The 19,761-nt window shown below is 40.9% G+C and overlaps 2 protein-coding genes across 2 annotated transcripts; one reads left to right on the forward strand and one right to left on the reverse strand.

Annotated features, from left to right (window-relative positions):
• Positions 1–13,821: 13,821 nt before the first annotated feature.
• Positions 13,822–17,878, reverse strand: MELLADRAFT_106884 (uncharacterized protein; the record flags this gene model as incomplete). Its single annotated transcript, XM_007410480.1, has 3 exons — positions 13,822–14,066; positions 14,890–15,306; positions 17,539–17,878. 3 exons carry the CDS (start codon positions 17,876–17,878, stop codon positions 13,822–13,824), a joined length of 1,002 nt encoding a protein of 333 aa, XP_007410542.1.
• Positions 17,879–18,770: 892 nt separating this feature from the next.
• MELLADRAFT_123576 (uncharacterized protein) lies at positions 18,771–19,517 on the forward strand (the record flags this gene model as incomplete). Its single annotated transcript, XM_007410376.1, has 5 exons — positions 18,771–18,894; positions 18,983–19,063; positions 19,152–19,262; positions 19,348–19,413; positions 19,483–19,517. 5 exons carry the CDS (start codon positions 18,771–18,773, stop codon positions 19,515–19,517), a joined length of 417 nt encoding a protein of 138 aa, XP_007410438.1.
• Between the last annotated feature and the right edge of the window lie 244 nt (positions 19,518–19,761).

Below are 19,761 nucleotides of genomic sequence, written 5' to 3' on the forward strand. Positions count from 1 at the left end.
TGCTCTGTTTCTGACCTTTCCAGATTTTTGTATACAGATAATTTAATTTTCTGCCCAGGAAATGTTATGTTTCTTGTAGTGTATGCTGTAGGGAAACAGGGCTGTATGATGAAATCTTAGGGCCCGTTTGTCTGGGACCCAAAAGCTTCACCAAAGTCAAAAAGTGCTTTTGACCAAAAGTAGCTTTTGATTTTCGTCAAAAACTCCGGCGTTTGGTAGGTTCTTTTACTCAAAATCAAAAGCTACTTTTGATCAAAAACTGTCTGATTTCGAAATATAGCCTTGAGGCTGTTTTTCAAACCCAAAAGTTCCTTTTGCCCCATCTCAGTCGATCAATTCACAGTTCACCCCATCCTCTATCTACCCTTCCACCCTTTCAATTGCTGCACTCACCTTTCTTTGCTCTCATCCTCGGTCCAGCTCCATTGATAGCATTCTCTGCCGTTGTACCCCTCCATCCTCATAAATGCATTCACTACCCCTCTCCCATTCACCTTTCTTTCCTATCATTGTCTCTGTCTAGCTCTAGCTTTGACTTATGATTGAGTTATTTCACCACTGTCTTGTTGTGTTTTATTTTGGCCACTCTATGGTATTCTATACTGTCTCCGTCTTGTCTTTCTTCCCTTGTTGTCTTATCTTCCGTCCTTCAACCACTGTCTCATTGTCTTTCTTCACTCGTAGTCTTTTATTTTAACAACAATACTCTTCAATCTTCAACCACTGTCTTGTCTCTTTCTTTGCTTGTAGTCTTTTATTTTAACAACAATACTCTTCAATCTTCAACCACTGTCTCATCTCTTTTGTCGCTTGTTGTTTTACTTCTCGTTTTTTTACTCGCTTGTCTCTTTCTCCTATTTGGTACGGCTATGGGTACCACCACCACCACACCCAGTACTGCGCAAAAACGCGCTCCTAGAGCTATCCAACATCCAGATGTACCTCAGTCACCTAGCCTGGAACCAATGACCTTGATCTTGTCTAATCCAACCCAGCCAACTGCTCCAAAGCCGCCAATCACCAAAACCCCAAAAAACTCAAATATCAAGGCTGAATGGAGTGATGAAGACAATGAAAAAATGCTTGAAGTTCTCACTGCTGAGCAACAACCTGCCAACACACCAATTGGCCCCAAAAATGCTACCACAGCTCATGGATTCAAGACTACTACTTGGACTAAGGTTGTGGAGAAACTTTCAGGAAGTGAGGAAAACATTTTTGGTGATACTGTAGTTCAAGTTAGTGCACCCAAAACCATGAGGGCTGATAAAAATCACTGGTATTTTGTAAGTCCTTTATTTTTCATCTTTATCCATTATCTCCAAATTGAAATTCTTTTGATTTTACAGTTATCTCAATTGTAAGATGATTACAAATACTTGAATGGGCTGAGTGGTGCCGGGGGGGAGGATGGATGTGTTACGATGCCTGATGAGGTTTGGGCACCAATCATGGCTCAGAATGTAAGTTTCAATGTTTCTTTTATATTTTATATATTTTTTACTTGACTGACTGGTTCTTTCAATCTTTTAGACTAAAAAATCAAAAGGCTACCTCCAATGCAGAGGACACCCGTTCCCGTTATTTGATGTGATTGCTACCCTAGTGGAGGGTCACAAAGCTACGGGAAAATACATCACGGGTGGCATTGTCAATAAAACTGACAAAACCAAGCTAGCTTTAACTTTGATCAACAATAAGCCTGAACCAGCTCCAACGGACATGCCATCACCTTTCATCAGCCAAGCCAAGGATCCTTTTGATTGATTGTCTTCTCAACCACCCAATTTCCATCCTTCCCCCAAATCACCACCTTCTGACGACACATCCGAATTGATGGACGCTGCTTTCAAGCCCATGGCCAACTCAGACTTGGATGACACTGTGTCCCTGTGGTGTTTGCCCGTCAACGAGCGCACACGAGTCGCCTTTGTGCCTCAAAGGCAGTCCGTGTGCGCTTGTCGTCGAGAGACTGCCACAAGGACACGGTGTGAAACTCCGGCGGCCAAGCAACACCGTACTTCTAAGGTAGCATTAGCTGCTTGTGCTCCGGTTAAAGCAAAGAAACAATAAGGTGTCCAAATTATCAATGGGATGTTGACTGATATGATCAAGGAGTTTGGCTCCACTATCCAAAGTTCCTTTGCTTCCACTCCAGCATTGATCAACCATGCAGCTAACATGATTCAAGCTGAAAAGCCTTCAACTCACGCTTCAGCTGTTTCCTTAATTTACAAATCATCCCTTGAAAACACTCAACGCTACATTGCTTTAGATTTATTTGCTGAAAAGCCTCTCAGTGCTGAAACTTATGTCAATCCACCAGCCCGTGAGCATGATGGTTGGCTCCAATACATCCTCAACAAAAAAAGTAAGTAGATCCATTTTGTATCATTTATTCAATACACACTTACTGACTGTAACTATTCTTTTCTTTATCTATCATCTACCTTCAAGATTAATCTTAAAATATACAAGTTTTTGTTAACAACTTCGATTAAACTTATAGTGACTGTCTGATCTTAAGTAAAAAATCATTAAACCTTTACATCAAAATTGTGTTCTGATCTTAAATAAAAAATATCAAACCTTTATATAAAAATTCAGTGACTGTATGATCTCAAATAAAAAAAATTAAGCCTTTATATACAATATCATTAAATACATCTGTAAATATACATGCTGATACAAATGTAATAGTGACTGTCCCTTTTTTTAGTGATTGAAATGTGAAAAAGTGACTTGATAATGAATTGAGAGGAACAAATCTGGTTGGCAAAATAGTTAAGAAAACAATTGATTAAACGCTTTACAGCCTTCTTTAAAATCAATAACAGTACTAATGACAGGTGAAAGGTTACAGATTGTTTCAATGTGGTTGTAAATATTGAACTTTAAGCAATGTTTTCATGTTTTGATTGCATAGACTAGCAAGGAGTGTTACAACTCAAGTTGGGATGAGGAGGATGATTGTGGTCGTTGATGACCGTGATCAATGGTTTTAAAGATGATTTGATCAAATTTCAAGTTTTCATTTGAAAAGTCTTTTCAAACCATCTTTACCAAACAGTCAAACGGTGATCAAAAGGTCAACGATGATCAAAATGATCTTTTGTTGACCTTTTTTGGTCAACTGTTTGGTAAACGCAAAAACCAAAATTCAGCTTTTCATTTTGCCCCTTGAAAATGGGGCAAAATGAAAAGTCGTTTTTGTGTAACAACTTTTGGGAAAAATAGCCAAACGGGCCCTTATACTTCAAGCACTTTCCTAACTCTGTGCAACTGATATGTACAGCGCAAATTTAGTGCATTCCTGGGGATTCTCTGTACGACCAAGTTCTCATCCTAAAAACATTTTTTGGTAGCCTGTGGCTTAAGATCATTCACAGCTGTGCCATAAATTTGTAATATATGAGGGTTTGCACATATTCTTTAGGGAAGAATTTGACTCAGGTGTAAAATGTGGTTCCCTATAGTACAGCTTGTAGCCTAATTTGGGAGGTGTGTTATGGATTAGTCAAGAATTGAGGTGTACAATTTGTGGACAAGCCAATTGTACAACCTGGAGTTTATTGGAGCAGTGTGGCATAGAAGGATTCAGGGTGCAAGCAGAAAAAGAACAAATTTGGCCTATTTTGGCTTGTACACATAGAGAATTGCATAAGTCAAGTTGGAGATAGGAGCATCCACAATGGTCCCAACCACCCATGGTGGAGGTGCTTGCACTTGTTTTGGGGGGTTGGAACTACTACAATAAGGCAATCACCTGTCAGAGCAGGGATTAGTTTTTGATTGGGACTAAACCTTGAATCACTCCACAGAATCCCACAAAGCCTCAAGTACTCACCTTCACCCAAGAACGTATAAGAAAATCTTGGATGAAGACAGAAACTTGGAGGCTCGCTAACAGTGGTACAAATGAGGAAACACAGACCAATACTGTCAGCCCTGGGTACATATGTATGTACCCAAAGACTAACTTGTAACATAGATAACCACCTTTAGACAACTAATTACATATACATAAACCTTACAAAACATATGTAACTTGTAATACACCACATATACATCCTAACTACATATACATATACGTTTGAAATCATATGTAATATGTAATAAAAAACTAATTACACCTCATAACTCAGTGTCAAGAGTTAAAATGCTTATACTACATAAATTACATAAATTACATAACATGTATATGTAATTTGGTAGTATTAATGATAATCATAATTAACAATAATGATTAAACCCTAAACCACTGTAGTGATACAAACAAATATCACTACAGTTAGGTTTGGAGAAGAGAGTATATAAACTCCTCCTCTCTCAGCCTTCAGAGATTCTTCCCCAAGCTTTTATTACACACTACTTTTAAAGAACAATTAAAGTTCTACTGAAGTAATATCAAGAGTTTTATAATAATAAGACTAGTGATACACTTCCTTGACTTTAATCAGCTTCCTGATTAAAAACAAGTAATACTTTCTTCATCATCCCTGGATCCTCTACTTCCCCTAAGTAGAAACCCTTTTAGGTTGGTGACCTTCCAACAACCCCAGGCTAGTGACCTACATACAAGTACTTTCAGGCTGGTGACCTTAAGAACAACCCCAAGTTGGTGACTTTAAGAACAACCAGTGTAGTGACCTTCATCTCACTCTTTAATCTGTTACATAAGGATCAAAGGAAGGTCTGGGATCCAACCTTCACCCAAGTATAGTATTTGTTTATTATAATCATAAACCTCCTTTTTAGGAGCCACTTAACTGTAGTTTATCTGGATTCATCCAAACAGACCAGTCTTCCTCCTTTCCCTTTTTCTTTCTATATTTTTAGTTGTAATTACTTTATATTTGAAATATAAACATTATAAATTAAGAATATTACAACCTACATCTCCCTTTTAGTGAGCCGTGAGTCCTCATTTGAGCACCCAACCCTCACAAATACATAGTTTTTAATAGGTCCATACAGTTAAATAATCTAAATGATGATCAACACCAACAACTGATTGTGTGAAATGTGAGAAGAGAATTACAGTCAAACCTGCGCAAATGCATACCCGTGCAGCTGCATAACCCATGATAATGCATAGAAAAAATCTTGAATCTTGATATGTTTAACTGCCAAATTTGACAACAGAAATGCATAACCCGCCAAAATGCATAGCAAAAGTCTTCCACCCAAATTATGTGTTTGCACAGGTTTGACTGTATAACAAATGTTCAGTATGTGAAACATATGAGATCATGACAACACCACAATCATCTCAAAGTATGGTGTGGGACATCAAGCACCCATAAATTTTGATCAAGAGTCTCCAGATCTGGAAGGTTTGTAGGGACTCTTGACATCACATGCATCCACCAGAAATACAGAACATGGTGCCAAAAGTTTCAGTCCAATAGTGTAAATGTCAGAGCAAAAGCATACTGAAGCATTAAATTGAGGTTTTCCGTCCACCCAAATTTTCAGTGCTTCACTGTCCACACACTCTTTTCTTGAGCCTCTACACCCAAACCATGCAACCAAGTGTCTAATTTTGACCCCTCATAATACAAGGACTGCCACAGAGTCTCTAATGGCTTTGGATATATTTCCACCAAATTTATGTATGTCACAGTTTTTGGCAGCCAGATGTGGATGCTCTAAGGAAAGTCTCTGTGTGTCTTAGCAAGGCTTTGAACTCCTTAGCTATGTGTATCAAGTTATAGTAAATGTGGGGGCCCTTCTAACCTGACTATGTAAGTGCCTCTTGGCCAAATTATTCATTGACTTATAGAGCTCATCAATATTTTGGACTGGGCCAGGGCCAAACCAGATCAGGCTGTGGTTGAGTCTGACTCTAGGTGATAACAACTGTATCCACAACTTTTGACTGTGAGCCTGTGAGGGTTTAAATGGGACATTTTTCAATCCAACATCTCTCCTTACCCCAACTGGAAGAATGCTTTGGTGCCAAGGACTGCTATATTCACGAGTCTTAATGTGTGTAATGAGATAAATTTGATTGTCAAAGTGCTCATCCTACATACACAGCCACCCTTGTGAGTCTCTCCCTCCAAATCCAGATGTCTACCAACCAAGCCATTGGAGCCCAAACTTTTCTAAAGATTCTATCCTCTGTGACATTCTGTGCAGGCAAAACTTTCAAATTTGTCTTCAATCTTGTTAGTTGAATTGATTTGATATCAACAAATTCTGGTGATTTTCCAAACTCACAGACCTTTTAAATACTTGCAGGCTGCAGCACACAGACTTGAGGTGTAGTACAGGTGATACATACAATTTTTTCAAGCAATGGCTTGATGATCTTCCTCAGGGTGAATGTTCATCTAGAAAAAATGGTCGGGCAATCCATTCACTTTGCTCTTTAGGGTGAGCTAAGTATTTATTTACCTCAGATAGAACTCCTACCTTGGCCCGTTTCTTAGAAACCTGGCTGAGTTAGGAGTGGTTTGGGGGAGCCCGGTCCCGGGTCCGCGCCCTTTTTTCGCCACGGTTAAATTCCGTCATTTGGCAAGGCACCGGCCCGTTACCAGCTGGGTGGGTGGGAGGTAAATTTTAAATTTTCGAATATTCGATGAGTAATATAAATACTTTGAAAGTTCAGGGATGGTCAAGGTTCTTGGTGACTTGGTGCGGGGGGGTGAAAAATTCTCGATCTGGGAATTTCCCACAACTGAGTTGTGTGTTGTACAGCTGTACAGGCACCTCACCACCTAGACCTTAGCTTATGGACCTATGTGTTAAGTTGTTGTAGAACTCCTACGCTGTGGAGCGTAGGCAGAGCCTCGAGGGGAAGAAACAACCCAAGTAGGATAAACCGCCAAGAGCCGTAACCAAAGCGCCGTTAAGCTGCCCTCAAAATACAATGAGACACTTCTTGCCAACCTTTCTACCACCCAAAATAAGCTTCCAACCTTGATTATCCAATCTACAAGCTTTTAGTTCAGCTTTAAGAATCCCCGTAAAGGTCCTACGGTTCAAAAACAGATGTAAACAAGCTGTTTTTTACTACGTTCCCCAATGCAGTTCTCAAAAAACTTTCCCGCAGCAAGTTAAAAAAAGTAATTAAACCTTGATTTTCCTCCAAAACCTTGTTCTCCAACTTATACAGACCCCAACAATACCCTACACGTCCAAATCCCACTTAAACCCTGCAAGTTACAGGTGTAACTCTTAAAAAAAACCCCTAGGGACTTAGGACAAAACCCCTAAGTTAGCTTAAGTAAAAATAAAAAAATAAAATAAAATCCAATCTTTTAAATTCCCACTTATAAGGGGATAAGAAGGAAACCACGATAAGGCTCAGCAACCGTAACCCTTATAATAAAAGGTAAGTCTTTTATTTAAAGACTTTTCGCCTACTCGCACCGCACTATCGAAGCGATGAAATAAGGAGAACTGACTAGCTATGCGGCTTTCTACCTTCCTTTTCTCTGCTTCTTCTTCCTAATCTAGAAGCTTTAAGTTGATAGCGATAAAAGAAAAACTCAACCGATGCTCGAAGCTACAGATCCTTTGATCTTGTCAAGACTTGATAACGACGGAAAGAAAAAAGAACTTCTCAACACACTCGCACACAACTTTGATTCGATACTCCGATACGATATATACGATACAACCCAAACTCGCACACAATCGATCAGAATCCTCCATTTTATACCCACCTCTTCGCAACCGGTCCCAGCCCTAACAAGACCTACTGTGAGTGTTTCTTGTCTCTATCACTCCTTTCTTCCAACCGATTCCTGATTTCTAACTGAATTGCTTGCTTATTCTGTTTTTCCTTTCTCTACTTCGTTTTCTCGTTTCGTTTATCTTCTGCTGTTTGGTTTAGACCGTTCCGATGCGAAACACCGTGGCCCAACTGGAACTTCCAGTCCCTTTCCGTTCTCGCCACTGCCTCGCCACTACCGTCTACTTCACTCCTCCACACCCTATTCAACTCGGTCATCCCACCTCCATCGAGATCGATCGATCGGTCTCGCCCAATCTGGTAGGTTTCCTTTTCGTTTCTTCTGTGTAACCTTCCGCCACGCTGACTACCCCTTCTTCTTCTGTCTAATCTAGTTCTTTCCGCTGTAAGACCCCAATCGATCGTTTCCGTTGTAGCACATTCAGCCAGCCCCTTGTGTTCTTTTGCTCTAGCCTAGCTTGCTTTTTAGTCTAAGGCCTATTTGTAGCCAGGGCTTTGCCCTTTCTAGATTGATCTTGATGTAATGAAATGAAAAAAAAAAACAGGAAAAAAGCGAAATTGGAATAGATTGTATTGAGCCAAGAAGAGAGTGACTTGAGAGAAAAAAAAATAAAGAAATTAATTTTCTAAAAAATATGTCCTATATAAAGGACTCCCTAAAACACTTGAGTCAATTTGATTTCCACATTGTACCTTGGTTAACACTATCCATCCATTCACTTTGCTCTTTAGGGTGAGCTAAGTATTTATTTACCTCAGATAGAACTCCCACCTTGGCCCGTTTCTTAGAAACCTGGCTGAGTTAGGAGTGGTTCGGGGGAGCCCGGTGTGGAAATCAGAATCTCAGAAGATCCTTTTTTTATATCTCATCATTTTGTTATCTTCAAATCTTACAAATAATCTGCAGTTTGCATTTCTTTCAAGTTAGTTCTATTAACAATATATGAGCATTCATTTCTATGTTCTAAATTACACATAAACAGAAGACAATCAATCCATGAAAGAAAACAAAGAAGAAAAATAAAGCAAATCTAAATGATGATAAATTCAAAAAGAATTCCCTATAAACAATCTTGATCAATGGGAATGAGAAAAAAAAAGAAAGAAAGAAAGCAAGAAGCTCAACTCAAATGGAAATAAACACCAAAATCAACACTTCAAACCTTTTGATTCCAAAAAATCTAATTACCATCTATCTCCTTTAATTACTTCACCATCCTTAATCAGAATCTCTTTTCTTATTTTTCATGTTCACCTATGATTGATTTGAAAAATCGAACTTGATAAATGATGCTAAACATGCTGAATCTATTCAAAATCTTTATAGAAAAATTAGAGATCAATAAATAAAACACAAAACATATCAAGGACTTATCCAAAAGAATAGGTATTAAAAATCGAGTTTTTTTTGATTTGCAGAGGGAATAGCTTGAGGAAATGAGTGGAGAGGAGATTGATTGATTGGGTAGATAAGATGGAGCTGGTGGCGAAATGAGGGGAAGGTTATGGCAAGATGGGTTGGATCAATAGCTCGATTAGCAAGTATCTGCTTGATTGATAAGAGTCTGAGGCTTGATTTGACTCGGACCGACCTAAAAACAAAGAAAAAAGAAAAACAATTCAATGAGATTCAATTAGAAACAAGAAGAGGTCAGAAGTTTGAAATGATGAAAACAAAAGAAGGACTTACAGTTAGGTTATGTTAGGTTTGAGATAGAGCAAGGTGTTGGGTATAAAAAGGGGTTTTGATTGTTTTGTGTGTGAGGAGTGTGTCTGATCGCGAAAGTGTGTGTTTGTGGTTTTCTTTTTTCTTTTTTGAGCGTTATTGAGTTATTTTTGATCATTATCGAGTTAGCACAGCGAGATTGTTCTCCTCGTTTCTTTTTCTTTGTCATCGAGTTGCTTTCTAGAAGAGAAAGCAGAAACCAAGTGAGGTATTGAATGTTAGTGTTCTTTCTTTAATTCATCGTATTGATAGTTGAAGTCGCGAGTAAAAGGAAACAAGAGTTTTGAAAAAAAGACTTACTTTTATTAATAGTAAGGGTTGCTGAGGAGTGTTATCGGTGATTTTGGAAACCCTTATACTTGGGATTTTGAAATTTGGATTTATTATTTTTTTTTTATTTTTTTTTTGTTGCTTATCTTACTTAGCTACCTAGGGGTTTTGGCCTAGGGTATTAAGGTAGATTGGGCAGTTACAGGTGTAAGTAGCTGGGTTTTGGAGGTACTAGGGTGTGTAGGGTAGTTTCGGGATCTGTAGGAGTTGGGGAACAAGGTTTAGGTGGAATTCTAAGGTTTCTTTTTTTATCTCTTGCTGCGGGAATAACTTTTTGAGGAACTTTATTGGGAAAACATTGTAAAAGACATCTGTTTACAGTTTGTGTTTGAATTTTTTAACCTTTACGGGGATTCTTAAGCTGAACTAAAGCTTGTAGATTGGTATTTTCAAGGTTGGAGCTTAATTTTGGTGGTAGTAAGGTTGGCAAAGGAGTGTCTCACTGTATTTTGAGGGCAGCTTAACGGCGTTTTGGTTACGACTCTTGGTGGTTTATTCCCGACTTGAGTTGTTTCTTCCCCTCGAGGCTCTGCCTACGCTCCACAGCGTAGGAGTTCTACACCGGTCCCGGGTCCGCGCCCTTTTTTCGCCACGGTTAAATTCCGTCATTTGGCGAGGCGCCGGGTGTATAGATCGGTGATCTCTTGGGTGTGCGGGTTTCTCGGCAATCCCTTCTAGTGAGGCTCGTGTAGAGTCTCAACTCGTTGAGTGACCCGCAAACTCTATTCAAGATCGCTTATTCTGAACATCCACTTTTGATGTGTTGTAATCTCTCCGCGCAATCTACAATTACTCTATTGCGCATTTGTATGTACAAGGCTTCTACGGTATTTTCTCATCATTTCGTAATGTAAATCAAAGAAACCTTATTTGTTCCTTCTGTAAATCAACCACAGGAAATCCTTCGCTTCCTGTTTTTCTTTTTCTCCGTAACTTTTCAGATAAACATCTATCGCGTCTGATTTCCACCTTCCTGCCCTCATTATCCTCTCCTTTTCCCATCCTAAGTTGATCCTCAGTGACGCTCCTCCTACCCTGAAGGAGTGCCCAGACCACTCTCCGTGTCCGACTCCGGCCGTTCCCCATACTTTCTCTATTATCTTCGTGAATCTTGATTTTGACAGTGTATGTCTTTCCCCATCTTCGAGGTACGAGAAGAGTATTGCTTTTTTCTCCCTTTCCGGGTGCTCCGCTTCTATCCATCTCTCCAGGGCTGCAACTGGGTCTAGTACCGACGGCTGTTCGTTCAGCCTTTCGTTCACCACTAAATCGGTCCACTGTTTCTTTTTATTCTCTTTGTATTTTCCACTTACTTTATGAGTTGCACCTCCCCTGGTCTCGCTGTTTTGGCTTTCCACAGCTGCAGTGTTGCGGTCCTTCCCTTCTTTGAGTTTTCGAACGAAACGTCTTCTAGTTTTATTGCACCTTCCTCTAGTGACTCCCTTATTAGCTCTCCAAGTCTGGCCATGCCCCAGAAAGCACATACCGCGATGGTCATCGTTTCGATAGAATGACTTCCACTTAACGCCTAAAGGCGCTCATCACTTTTCTGAACACAAGCTTTACCTTGATAGGCAGCTTTTCTTTCTTTTCCACTATTGCTTTCTTCTCTTCGCTTCTCTCGCAAGACCTGATCAGCCATTCTACGAGTTGCTTATCGAATACCGGTTGCTTGTGATGCTTTGCTACGTGCCACGCCGTCAGACCGGCTAGGTACTTCTCTACAGTCTGTGCTTTGATCTCTCTCTTGGGTGCTGATCGTTTCTCCACTTCCGACGGGCCTGCCCATACCACAAAACCATAGACATCCTCTTCTGTCATTTCCTCTTCGTTTATGAATTCCCTTCCGTTACTTTCTATGTACGCCTTGAATTTTTGTACCGCGCTCGAGTAGCTTTTCTTTGTGCTGTCCGCCCACGCACCTCTCACTAAATGCTCCGTCACTAGTCCTTTCCATGTCTCGTCTTTAACTATCACTTTTTCGAAGTTGTTTTGTCCTTTCTTCATATTCTTTTTGTGATTCGTATTGTATGTACGGTTCAAGGTGGTCCGGTATTTTCGGCTTAAGGAAGTACGACAGTTTCCTGGTTCCTCGTTCTCCTCTGGATAGTTGATCGGTGTGGTTGTCTCCGGTTCTGACGTATTTTTCCTCAATTTCCCCGCCTAAGTAAGTTAGTTCCTTTTGTAACAGCTTCCACTCGTCGTTGACTGCTCAATCCCGCGACTTTTGGTTCCTGATTGCCGCCTCCGTTCCGGTGTTATCTGTTAGCACTAAAAAACTCCTGCCTTCCATCTCTAACAGGTCTCGTGTCATCTCTACCCCGATTCTCACTGCGACCGTTTCCAGCCATGCAATGCCGCGTTTCACACCTCTTTCGTCTACCTGGTTCCACCCGCTCCGTAACTTTGATTGCGACCAATGCTTTCCGACTATTACCCCTATACCAAAACTCGTTGACGCGTCTCCAATCCAACCTATGTTTTCTACGCCTTTCTTGGGTATCAGCTTGTGGTTATCAAACTTGGTCAGTACCTCTTCCCACTCTATCAGATCTTCTTTTACTTCATCCGGTAGACCCATGACGGCCAGTTCGTTCTTCCAGCCTGCTAACATTCTGTATAGACTGGCATTGTAACATTTCATTTGAGGTAACATGTAAGTTACGTGGTTGAGCCTTCCTGTTAATTTTTGTATCGATTTGTGTGAGTGACTTCCTTTGTGATTTATCGCCTCTCTGATTTGTTCCAGCCTTTCTTGCCTTTTCTTTTCCGGTAGCCTTACTGACTTATCTTTTCCGTTCCATATAAAACCAATGTATTTTTGCTCAGTTTTAAATTTGGAGTACTTTCCTTCGTTGGTCATCACTCCCAACTCGGCACTGGCGGCTACTACGTCCACCATCGACACCTGGTCTCTCTCGCCTGCTATTCGTACAAACATGTTGTCGTCTACCCACCGGAACACCTCTAGGAAACTAAACTTCTCTTTCATGATCGCCCTCCACGCGTCCGCTGGACCACTGAAGCTCCCGCATCCGGCCACCCCACCGAATGAGACTCTCGTGTCTAGGAGGAACCTTCCTTCCGCTGTTCTTAACATCAGGTACCTCCACTGGTTGGGGCTTGTTGAAATCTCCCGGTAGGCTTTTTCCCAGTCGAAGATCCCTAGTTCAAGGACCCCCTTCTCTTTGCTGAAAAAGGTAGCTACTATATTGAAATCGTCCCAACTGGTTTTGAAATCCTCTTTATCCACCAGGGCCTTAACTGATGTCAGATTTGCTTCTCTTTGTGGATAGGATAGATCAGTTATTGCTCTCGTCGATCCATCATTGTTTGTCACCATACCCATCGGGATGGTCCGAAAAAATCCCAGGGTTTTCAGCACCTCGTTTTCCGTGAACGGGCCGTACATTCGGCCTGCCGCTAGCTCTTTCGAAAGTTTTCTTCTAATTTCTTCCTTGTCCGTGTCGCTTGTTGCATGATTAGCGGGTGAGTAGAACTTTCTTCCCCATAGTCGGTGTTGGGGGATCCCTTGAGTGAAACCTTCCTTGAAACCCTTCAGAACGTAGCCATGTTTCTCCATCAGGTTCAGCGTCCTGAGAGTTCTCTCCCACGCATCCAACTTCATCTCGCACTTGACTTCCTTTGGCCACTTTCTATTCATGTGGTATCCTCCTTCCGGTAGGGTTTCCGGTAACGTGGGTATCGGCTGTTGGTATATCTTACTGACCACCTTCTGTATCTCTTCTGATCTCTCTGTTGTGGCCTTGCTGGGTTCTCTTTCTACTTCCGCCTGCATTACCGTTGGACTCTGCGCTTTTTTGTTCACGTCTGGCTCACTTAGCTGGTCACTGCAGTTCTCTTCTGGCTCACTTTTCGCGCTCTCCGCTCTGCTCCTTGGCTCGCACGGTATGGGGCTGTATAAGCGGATGGGGACAGTAAACAAAACTGGTGTGAATTCATTGCACAAATTTCTTTATTACTTCACAAGTACTACCGAGCAAACTTATCGTCTCTGAGACATCTCTCGCTCTCTTCTTTTTTTTTTTTTCTCGGTTACTCACTCCTTGTTCTGCTCTTCTCCAGTCTTAGGGCCGTTACCCTGCCCCTTCCCCCTGTTTCCCCATCCTCCTGTTCCTGAACTCCTTCCTCTACCTCCACCTTGTCCGAATACTTGTATCGGATCCGACCTCTGCCCCGCGTTCCAGAACCCCGCCGCCTTCTTCTCCTTGTAGTTCGGGATCCAGTTGTTGCCTAGGTATCCTCCTTGTCTTCCTACAGATGCTCCTTGGCCATTCTGAATGCCTGCGTCTTACGGGTGCGCCGTATGGTGTGAGTTTGCGTCATTTTTTTTCTATTTGGTCTTGGAGGTTTCCGGACTTCCTCAACTCACTGTTGCTTGTGTTGTTGGTATACGCAAAACTCCTTTTTGCGCCGGACTTTGTTTGACCAGTCACCGGGTCTATCGACTCTTTTCCGCCGCCAGCCACGTAAGGGTTTTCCTGGAACCTTCTTTCACCGTTGTTTTCGGCCTCCTCTTTGGCTTCTCGCAGGATGTCCTCGTGCATATATCCGGCGTCGACCATCACACGTTTGCCGTTCATCTTCTTAACAACCATCACGACTAATCGTACCTTCATGCGGTACCTGAGGGCTATCATCCAGCATTTGGTCGATCTCTTGATGTTCACGACGTTTTCTTTGTGCCTTCTGAACATTTTTGCGGCACCTGGCTTGTTGTACTCGGTCTCCAGATACTTGATAAAAAGATCCATTGCGTCTACCCAGAACCCGTACGTCATCAATAACTCTTCCGGTGGGGTCAATCCAGAGAAGGTAGCTGAGGTGTCATCCTCTTGTAACTCCTTTAGGGTTTTCGTTTTCTTCTTTCCCACTTGTCTGTGGTCTTTTTCAATCCATGCGGGGTCAAACACCGTGAGTTGGACGTACGCTTTCAAGGTTTTCATTCTTGCGTCGAAGTATGGTGTGAGGGGGAGGAGTAAATGCCCCTCGATGGGCTTCCCGATCATGTAGGTTATCCCATCTTCTGTTTCTGTTTTGGTGTTGCCGATGATTGGTCTGTCAGCCTAGCGTGTGCGTCTGCTATGTCTGTCTCTGCTTTACTGACCAGAGTCGTCTTCCTCCTCACTGCTCTCTGCGCGCCTGCTCTTTTCCTTTTTTCCGCTTGTTGCCTTCGAGGTCTCCTCTCTCTTGCCTCTCTCTTCTTCGTCACCTTTGGCTCTTTTTCTCGCAGTTGGCATCCTCACTCCCTGGTCCTCGCTGTCGCTACCGCTTCCGGAGACGAGGGATGCAGTCCTCGGCCTCTTCGCCTGTGCCGTTTTGGTCTGCTGATTACGACTCCTGGGAACGTTTTTCCCTACGTTGTTGGTGATCGTGTCCCTCTCTTCCTGAGTTGGGGGAGCTCCTCCGTATACCGCGTTGAAGGCTCTTAGAATTTTGTCTGCTCTGTCCGAGTCACCCCAGTAGTACTCGTGTTTGGTTCTTTGCATCCACGCTGCTTTCCTGTCTTCTATTTCTACTTCTCCTGCGTGCGGAACAAATGGGAGCGAGTTAATGTCAGCCTTGTTTTGCCGTTTTCTACTTTTTTTTTTTTTTTTTTTTTTGACTGTTGTTTTCTTTTTTTTTCGGCACAGGTAACCGTTATATTTGGTTTCTCTTCCCTTTGGGTGAGGACATTTCTCCATTTTATTTCTCTTTTGGTCATGGTATAGCCCATGCCTAGCCTCGGTGGTTAATGTGACCGGTGCACTTTTTTTCCCGTAGGATTTTCCGCCCTGCTCCTTCCTTGTCTAGACTCCTTTGGTGTCTTTGGTGCATCCGCTGTAGAACTTATAACCCAACAAGGGTTATACAGAGCTGGAAGAGTATAATCTACTAATATAATGACTAGTAGAAGTTGTCTAAGGACTGCTCTTCTAAAACAACACAATCAGAAAGAGCTCTGTTGTATTGAGTACTGATAAGGCACCAGAGAAATATATCTTCACACGTATTTTAACTTCAAAAGCACACTTTGTATTACTATCAACACTGCTATAGTGTTATTCCCAATTGATAACTAAAGAAAATAAGCAATATCTGATTGATATTATTCCCAATAAGTCTTTATGACTATAATACTAAAGTAAATTTCTCTTTATAGCTGTAATAAAGGGCGTATTTAAGTGACCAGGTACTATTAAAATAAGTTTATGATGATAAACAAAATAATAATGGCGTAAATGATAAAGAAAAAAAGGGGAACAACAGTCCCAAAACCCTCTCAAAGTATATATAACAATGTACTAGAACTTTTACAATGGTCAACAACCTCAAAACCAATCAAGTCCGCCCAAAATTCCCTAAAAACCCTATGATGACGCAATGTAATGATTTTGTTACTAATAAATGATGTAATTTTCACAGCTAAAAGTGATTTTTTCCTTGTAAACTAGCTGAAAACCAATTTTTGAGATTACGAATTTTTTTAGATGTGCTCCAATTTTTGATTACTAAAGTGCATCTTGTATCCCACGTGTTACTGATCATTTCTGACACCTACATGACCTACTTCTGATGAGTGATGAGTAAGATATTGAGCTGTGAAGTTAAGGTTTTGAGCATTACATGTTGACTTGTGAGTAAGATATTGAGCTGTGAAGTTAAGGTTTTGAGCATTACATGTTGACTTGTGACTGTAAATTCGAGATTCACACCAATTCTTTATTTGCCTTATAACTTTTTACACACACTTCCGTTACTAATGATTTAAAGTTTGTACATTATGTAATCCATTCTTCTGCGTTGAATAAGCCATCTACCAACGTATTCTGACGTCATTTGACATATGTAATTAGCTGAAAACCTCCATTTTCCACGAATTTCACCCATTTTCTCCACTTTTCACAGCTGCTACTCTCTTTTTCTTGCTCATGTAATATGACATCATCATCTATAACCTTAAAAATCCCGGAAAATCCTCTTGGCAACCTTAAATTCCATCACTACCACTATTACACAACCAAACTACATGTGTACCTCTTGTTTACCAACTTTGAAAAAGTACCTTTTCCCTAATAACTTTTGTTTCTACTTATCAACCTTGAAGATTAAAATTGTCATAGTATAATATAATGTTGTTCTTTCATATTCTAACCTCATAATACCCATAACTTTATTTTTACTAACCTAAAAACCATTTTCCAACCTTTGTACCTATATTTTCGAATTTTTCTTATGTTTTTCTTTCTTTCTTTTTGTAATAAGTTTGTAAGTAAAGTATAATGATCTTAATATATAATGTGAAATAAAATGATTTAATGTTGACCTAATGACCAATACATAAGCCTACAAGAGCTTCAATTGATCAAAAACCTCCATTTTGAATTTTCTTTCCTGCTGAATCCTGCTAATAAACTGGTAAACTGGTAATTGTGAATTTTTTAATTGATCCCATAAATTGATCACCACACCGCTTGTTCTCTTTTTCAGGTCAAGCCCCCGGAGATAAGTGAGTGGGATGGATATAGGCGTGGTGGTGTGGGGGTCTTCTTGAAGGATGATAACAGAGAAAAAAAGGGGGGGGAAGACTGGGAGATATCGGTGGTTTCTTAAGATAAGAGGGGAAAGGGAAATGGGGTAGAAACGATGGGGGTAGGACGTGGTGTTGTAAAAAAGGGACATGCGTATGGCCGCTTCCTTTGTGGTACCGTCGTCTTGGATGTGGGGGGGTGGTAATACCTGAGACGTATACGGGATTAGATATCTCTGCGCTTACCTTCACCTTCCTGGTTTCCTGTTTCGGCCTTCCTTTCTATTCCTTCTACTTCTCCTTCCTTTTCCTTTCCTTCTGCTTCATCCGCTTCGCCTTTGTTTCCTTTCGCTTTTTTGGTTGAAGAGCTGGGTTCGCACTGGTCCAACGCACCGTCCGTTGTGGCTCTGCTCCCGCCTTGTTTGGTTTGGTCCTTCCGTTCCTGTTGTTGACTTTTCTGATCTTCGGCGTTGTCTGCTTCGACGGTTTTGTTCTGACTTCTCGTCTTCTTTGTAATCCTGATTTTTGTTCCCGCTGCTGACACCTTGTTCTTCACTGCCTCCATCTCATCGTTGAATGAAGCCATTATTTTCCTTGACACTGTTGCGTACCACTGAAACTATTCTGTTTGACTTTTTAAATTTTAAATTTTCGAATATTCAATGAGTAATATAAATACTTTGAAAGTTCAGGGATGGTCAAGGTTCTTGGTGACTTGGTGCGGGGGGGTGAAAAATTCTCGATCTGGGAATTTCCCACGACTGAGTTGTGTGTTGTACAGCTGTACAGGCACCTCACCACCTAGACCTTAGCTTATGGACCTATGTGTTAAGCCGTACCTTGGTTAACACTATCCAAGAATGACCTAATCAATGTGGCATTCTTTGGGTCAAGGTGAGTTTTGTACGCAGGAAAATTAAGATACTTATACGGGTTTGAAAAACACCCCAGTCAAACCCTCATAGGCTCATACATCAAAAGTCGTGCTCTCATATAAGGACATGCTATCCTGCACAGCACAAGTATTGAAGTTCTCAAATCTTCCTTAACGATCATCTACTCCAATCCAAGTAACATTCAAGTACAACATGTCCATATTTACTAAACAAGGGTTTTATACAAAAAATGACAATCGAATCAATTTCTCCTTTCACAGCCTCTCACTTCTCACAGACATAAGAAGACAGCTACAATCTTAGGAAGAAATATGCGTGGGTGGCGTTACTTTTCCGGTCCGTTGCTCCACATGCCAGAGGATTTACCCTTGATGAACCGCATTGGTGCTCAAGCCTAGTCCTGAAACAGGGTGCGTTTATGAAGTTTATCGTGCCAAACATCATCCAACATATATAAATGAGAACCGAGTCCATGGATCTCTGATACGCTTACTCGCCGATTATCTCAAACCTCACTCGCTGTGAATTCTTGCCGGTTAACTTACCTGAATCAAAGTTTGAAGACTTGCATACTCAGATCAAATGCGTAACGTCTACCCCAAGATTTTCCTTTTACTCCTTTCCCTATGGGTTGATAATCTGAATGCAATCCAATCATATGTTCCGTGTGTTAAAGGATTTATACGTAACACAGACACAAATGCAGGTATGTGGTTTTCATCCTCAATTCATCTTGTCTTGTCACTTCAGCAAAAGCTGACTGACCAGGAAGTTGTGATGGCTCATATCGAAAGTGTGCGCTGTGAGTTTTACACTTCCACCTTATAGGTCACAGTATGACTGCGTATATACAAGTTGCTCCTATAATCCCAATGGTAAGTACCTCAGACCAAGTTCTTGATTTTCCTTCTTATACAAATAAACCTGTAAAGCTGATCAACAAAGAGATTTGAATTTCATTAGGTACCAAATGGGTTCCGATGCCAAATTGTCAATTGATAGGATCAAAAGACAAAGGTGTTAGTAATCAAAAATGTATAATGTATGATTATAACGAAAAACTTGGAAACTTTGGTCAGTCTATTGACCTCTTTTTTTGATTTGTAAGATTTGACTTGATAAACTAACTTGATTTGAGATTTCTTGATGGGTCAAATAGCTTGTACTAACGCCGCTGGAAAATCTTATGCTTGTCCTTATACACCTCAAACTGTGCCAGCCATGGGTCAGTCAAAGATCTTATTTATTGATCAAAAATCTCGTTGAAACTGAAATAAGTTGATTTCTTTTGTAGTATGCACGGACTGTAATCTTTATCACCAAAAATGATGATCAATCGACTCGGACTCTGATGTTTGGGTGATGAAATATATTGTAACTTATTCCTTGGTTCAGACATTTTTCTTTGGCTTTGCCTAACTTCAACCTTCACCGTGAGTAGAAATTGCATCATCAACAGAAATTTCTATACATAACTACAGAAAGAGACTACCAGAGGATTTAGGACAAGTCGCATTTAGCCTTCGAAGACTCTAGTCTATAGTCTTCACTATCATACACGGTCACCATGAGA

The sequence above is a fragment of the Melampsora larici-populina genome, assembly GCF_000204055.1.
Source record: "Melampsora larici-populina 98AG31 unplaced genomic scaffold MELLAscaffold_20, whole genome shotgun sequence".
Classification (NCBI taxonomy): Eukaryota; Fungi; Basidiomycota; class Pucciniomycetes; order Pucciniales; family Melampsoraceae; genus Melampsora; species Melampsora laricis-populina.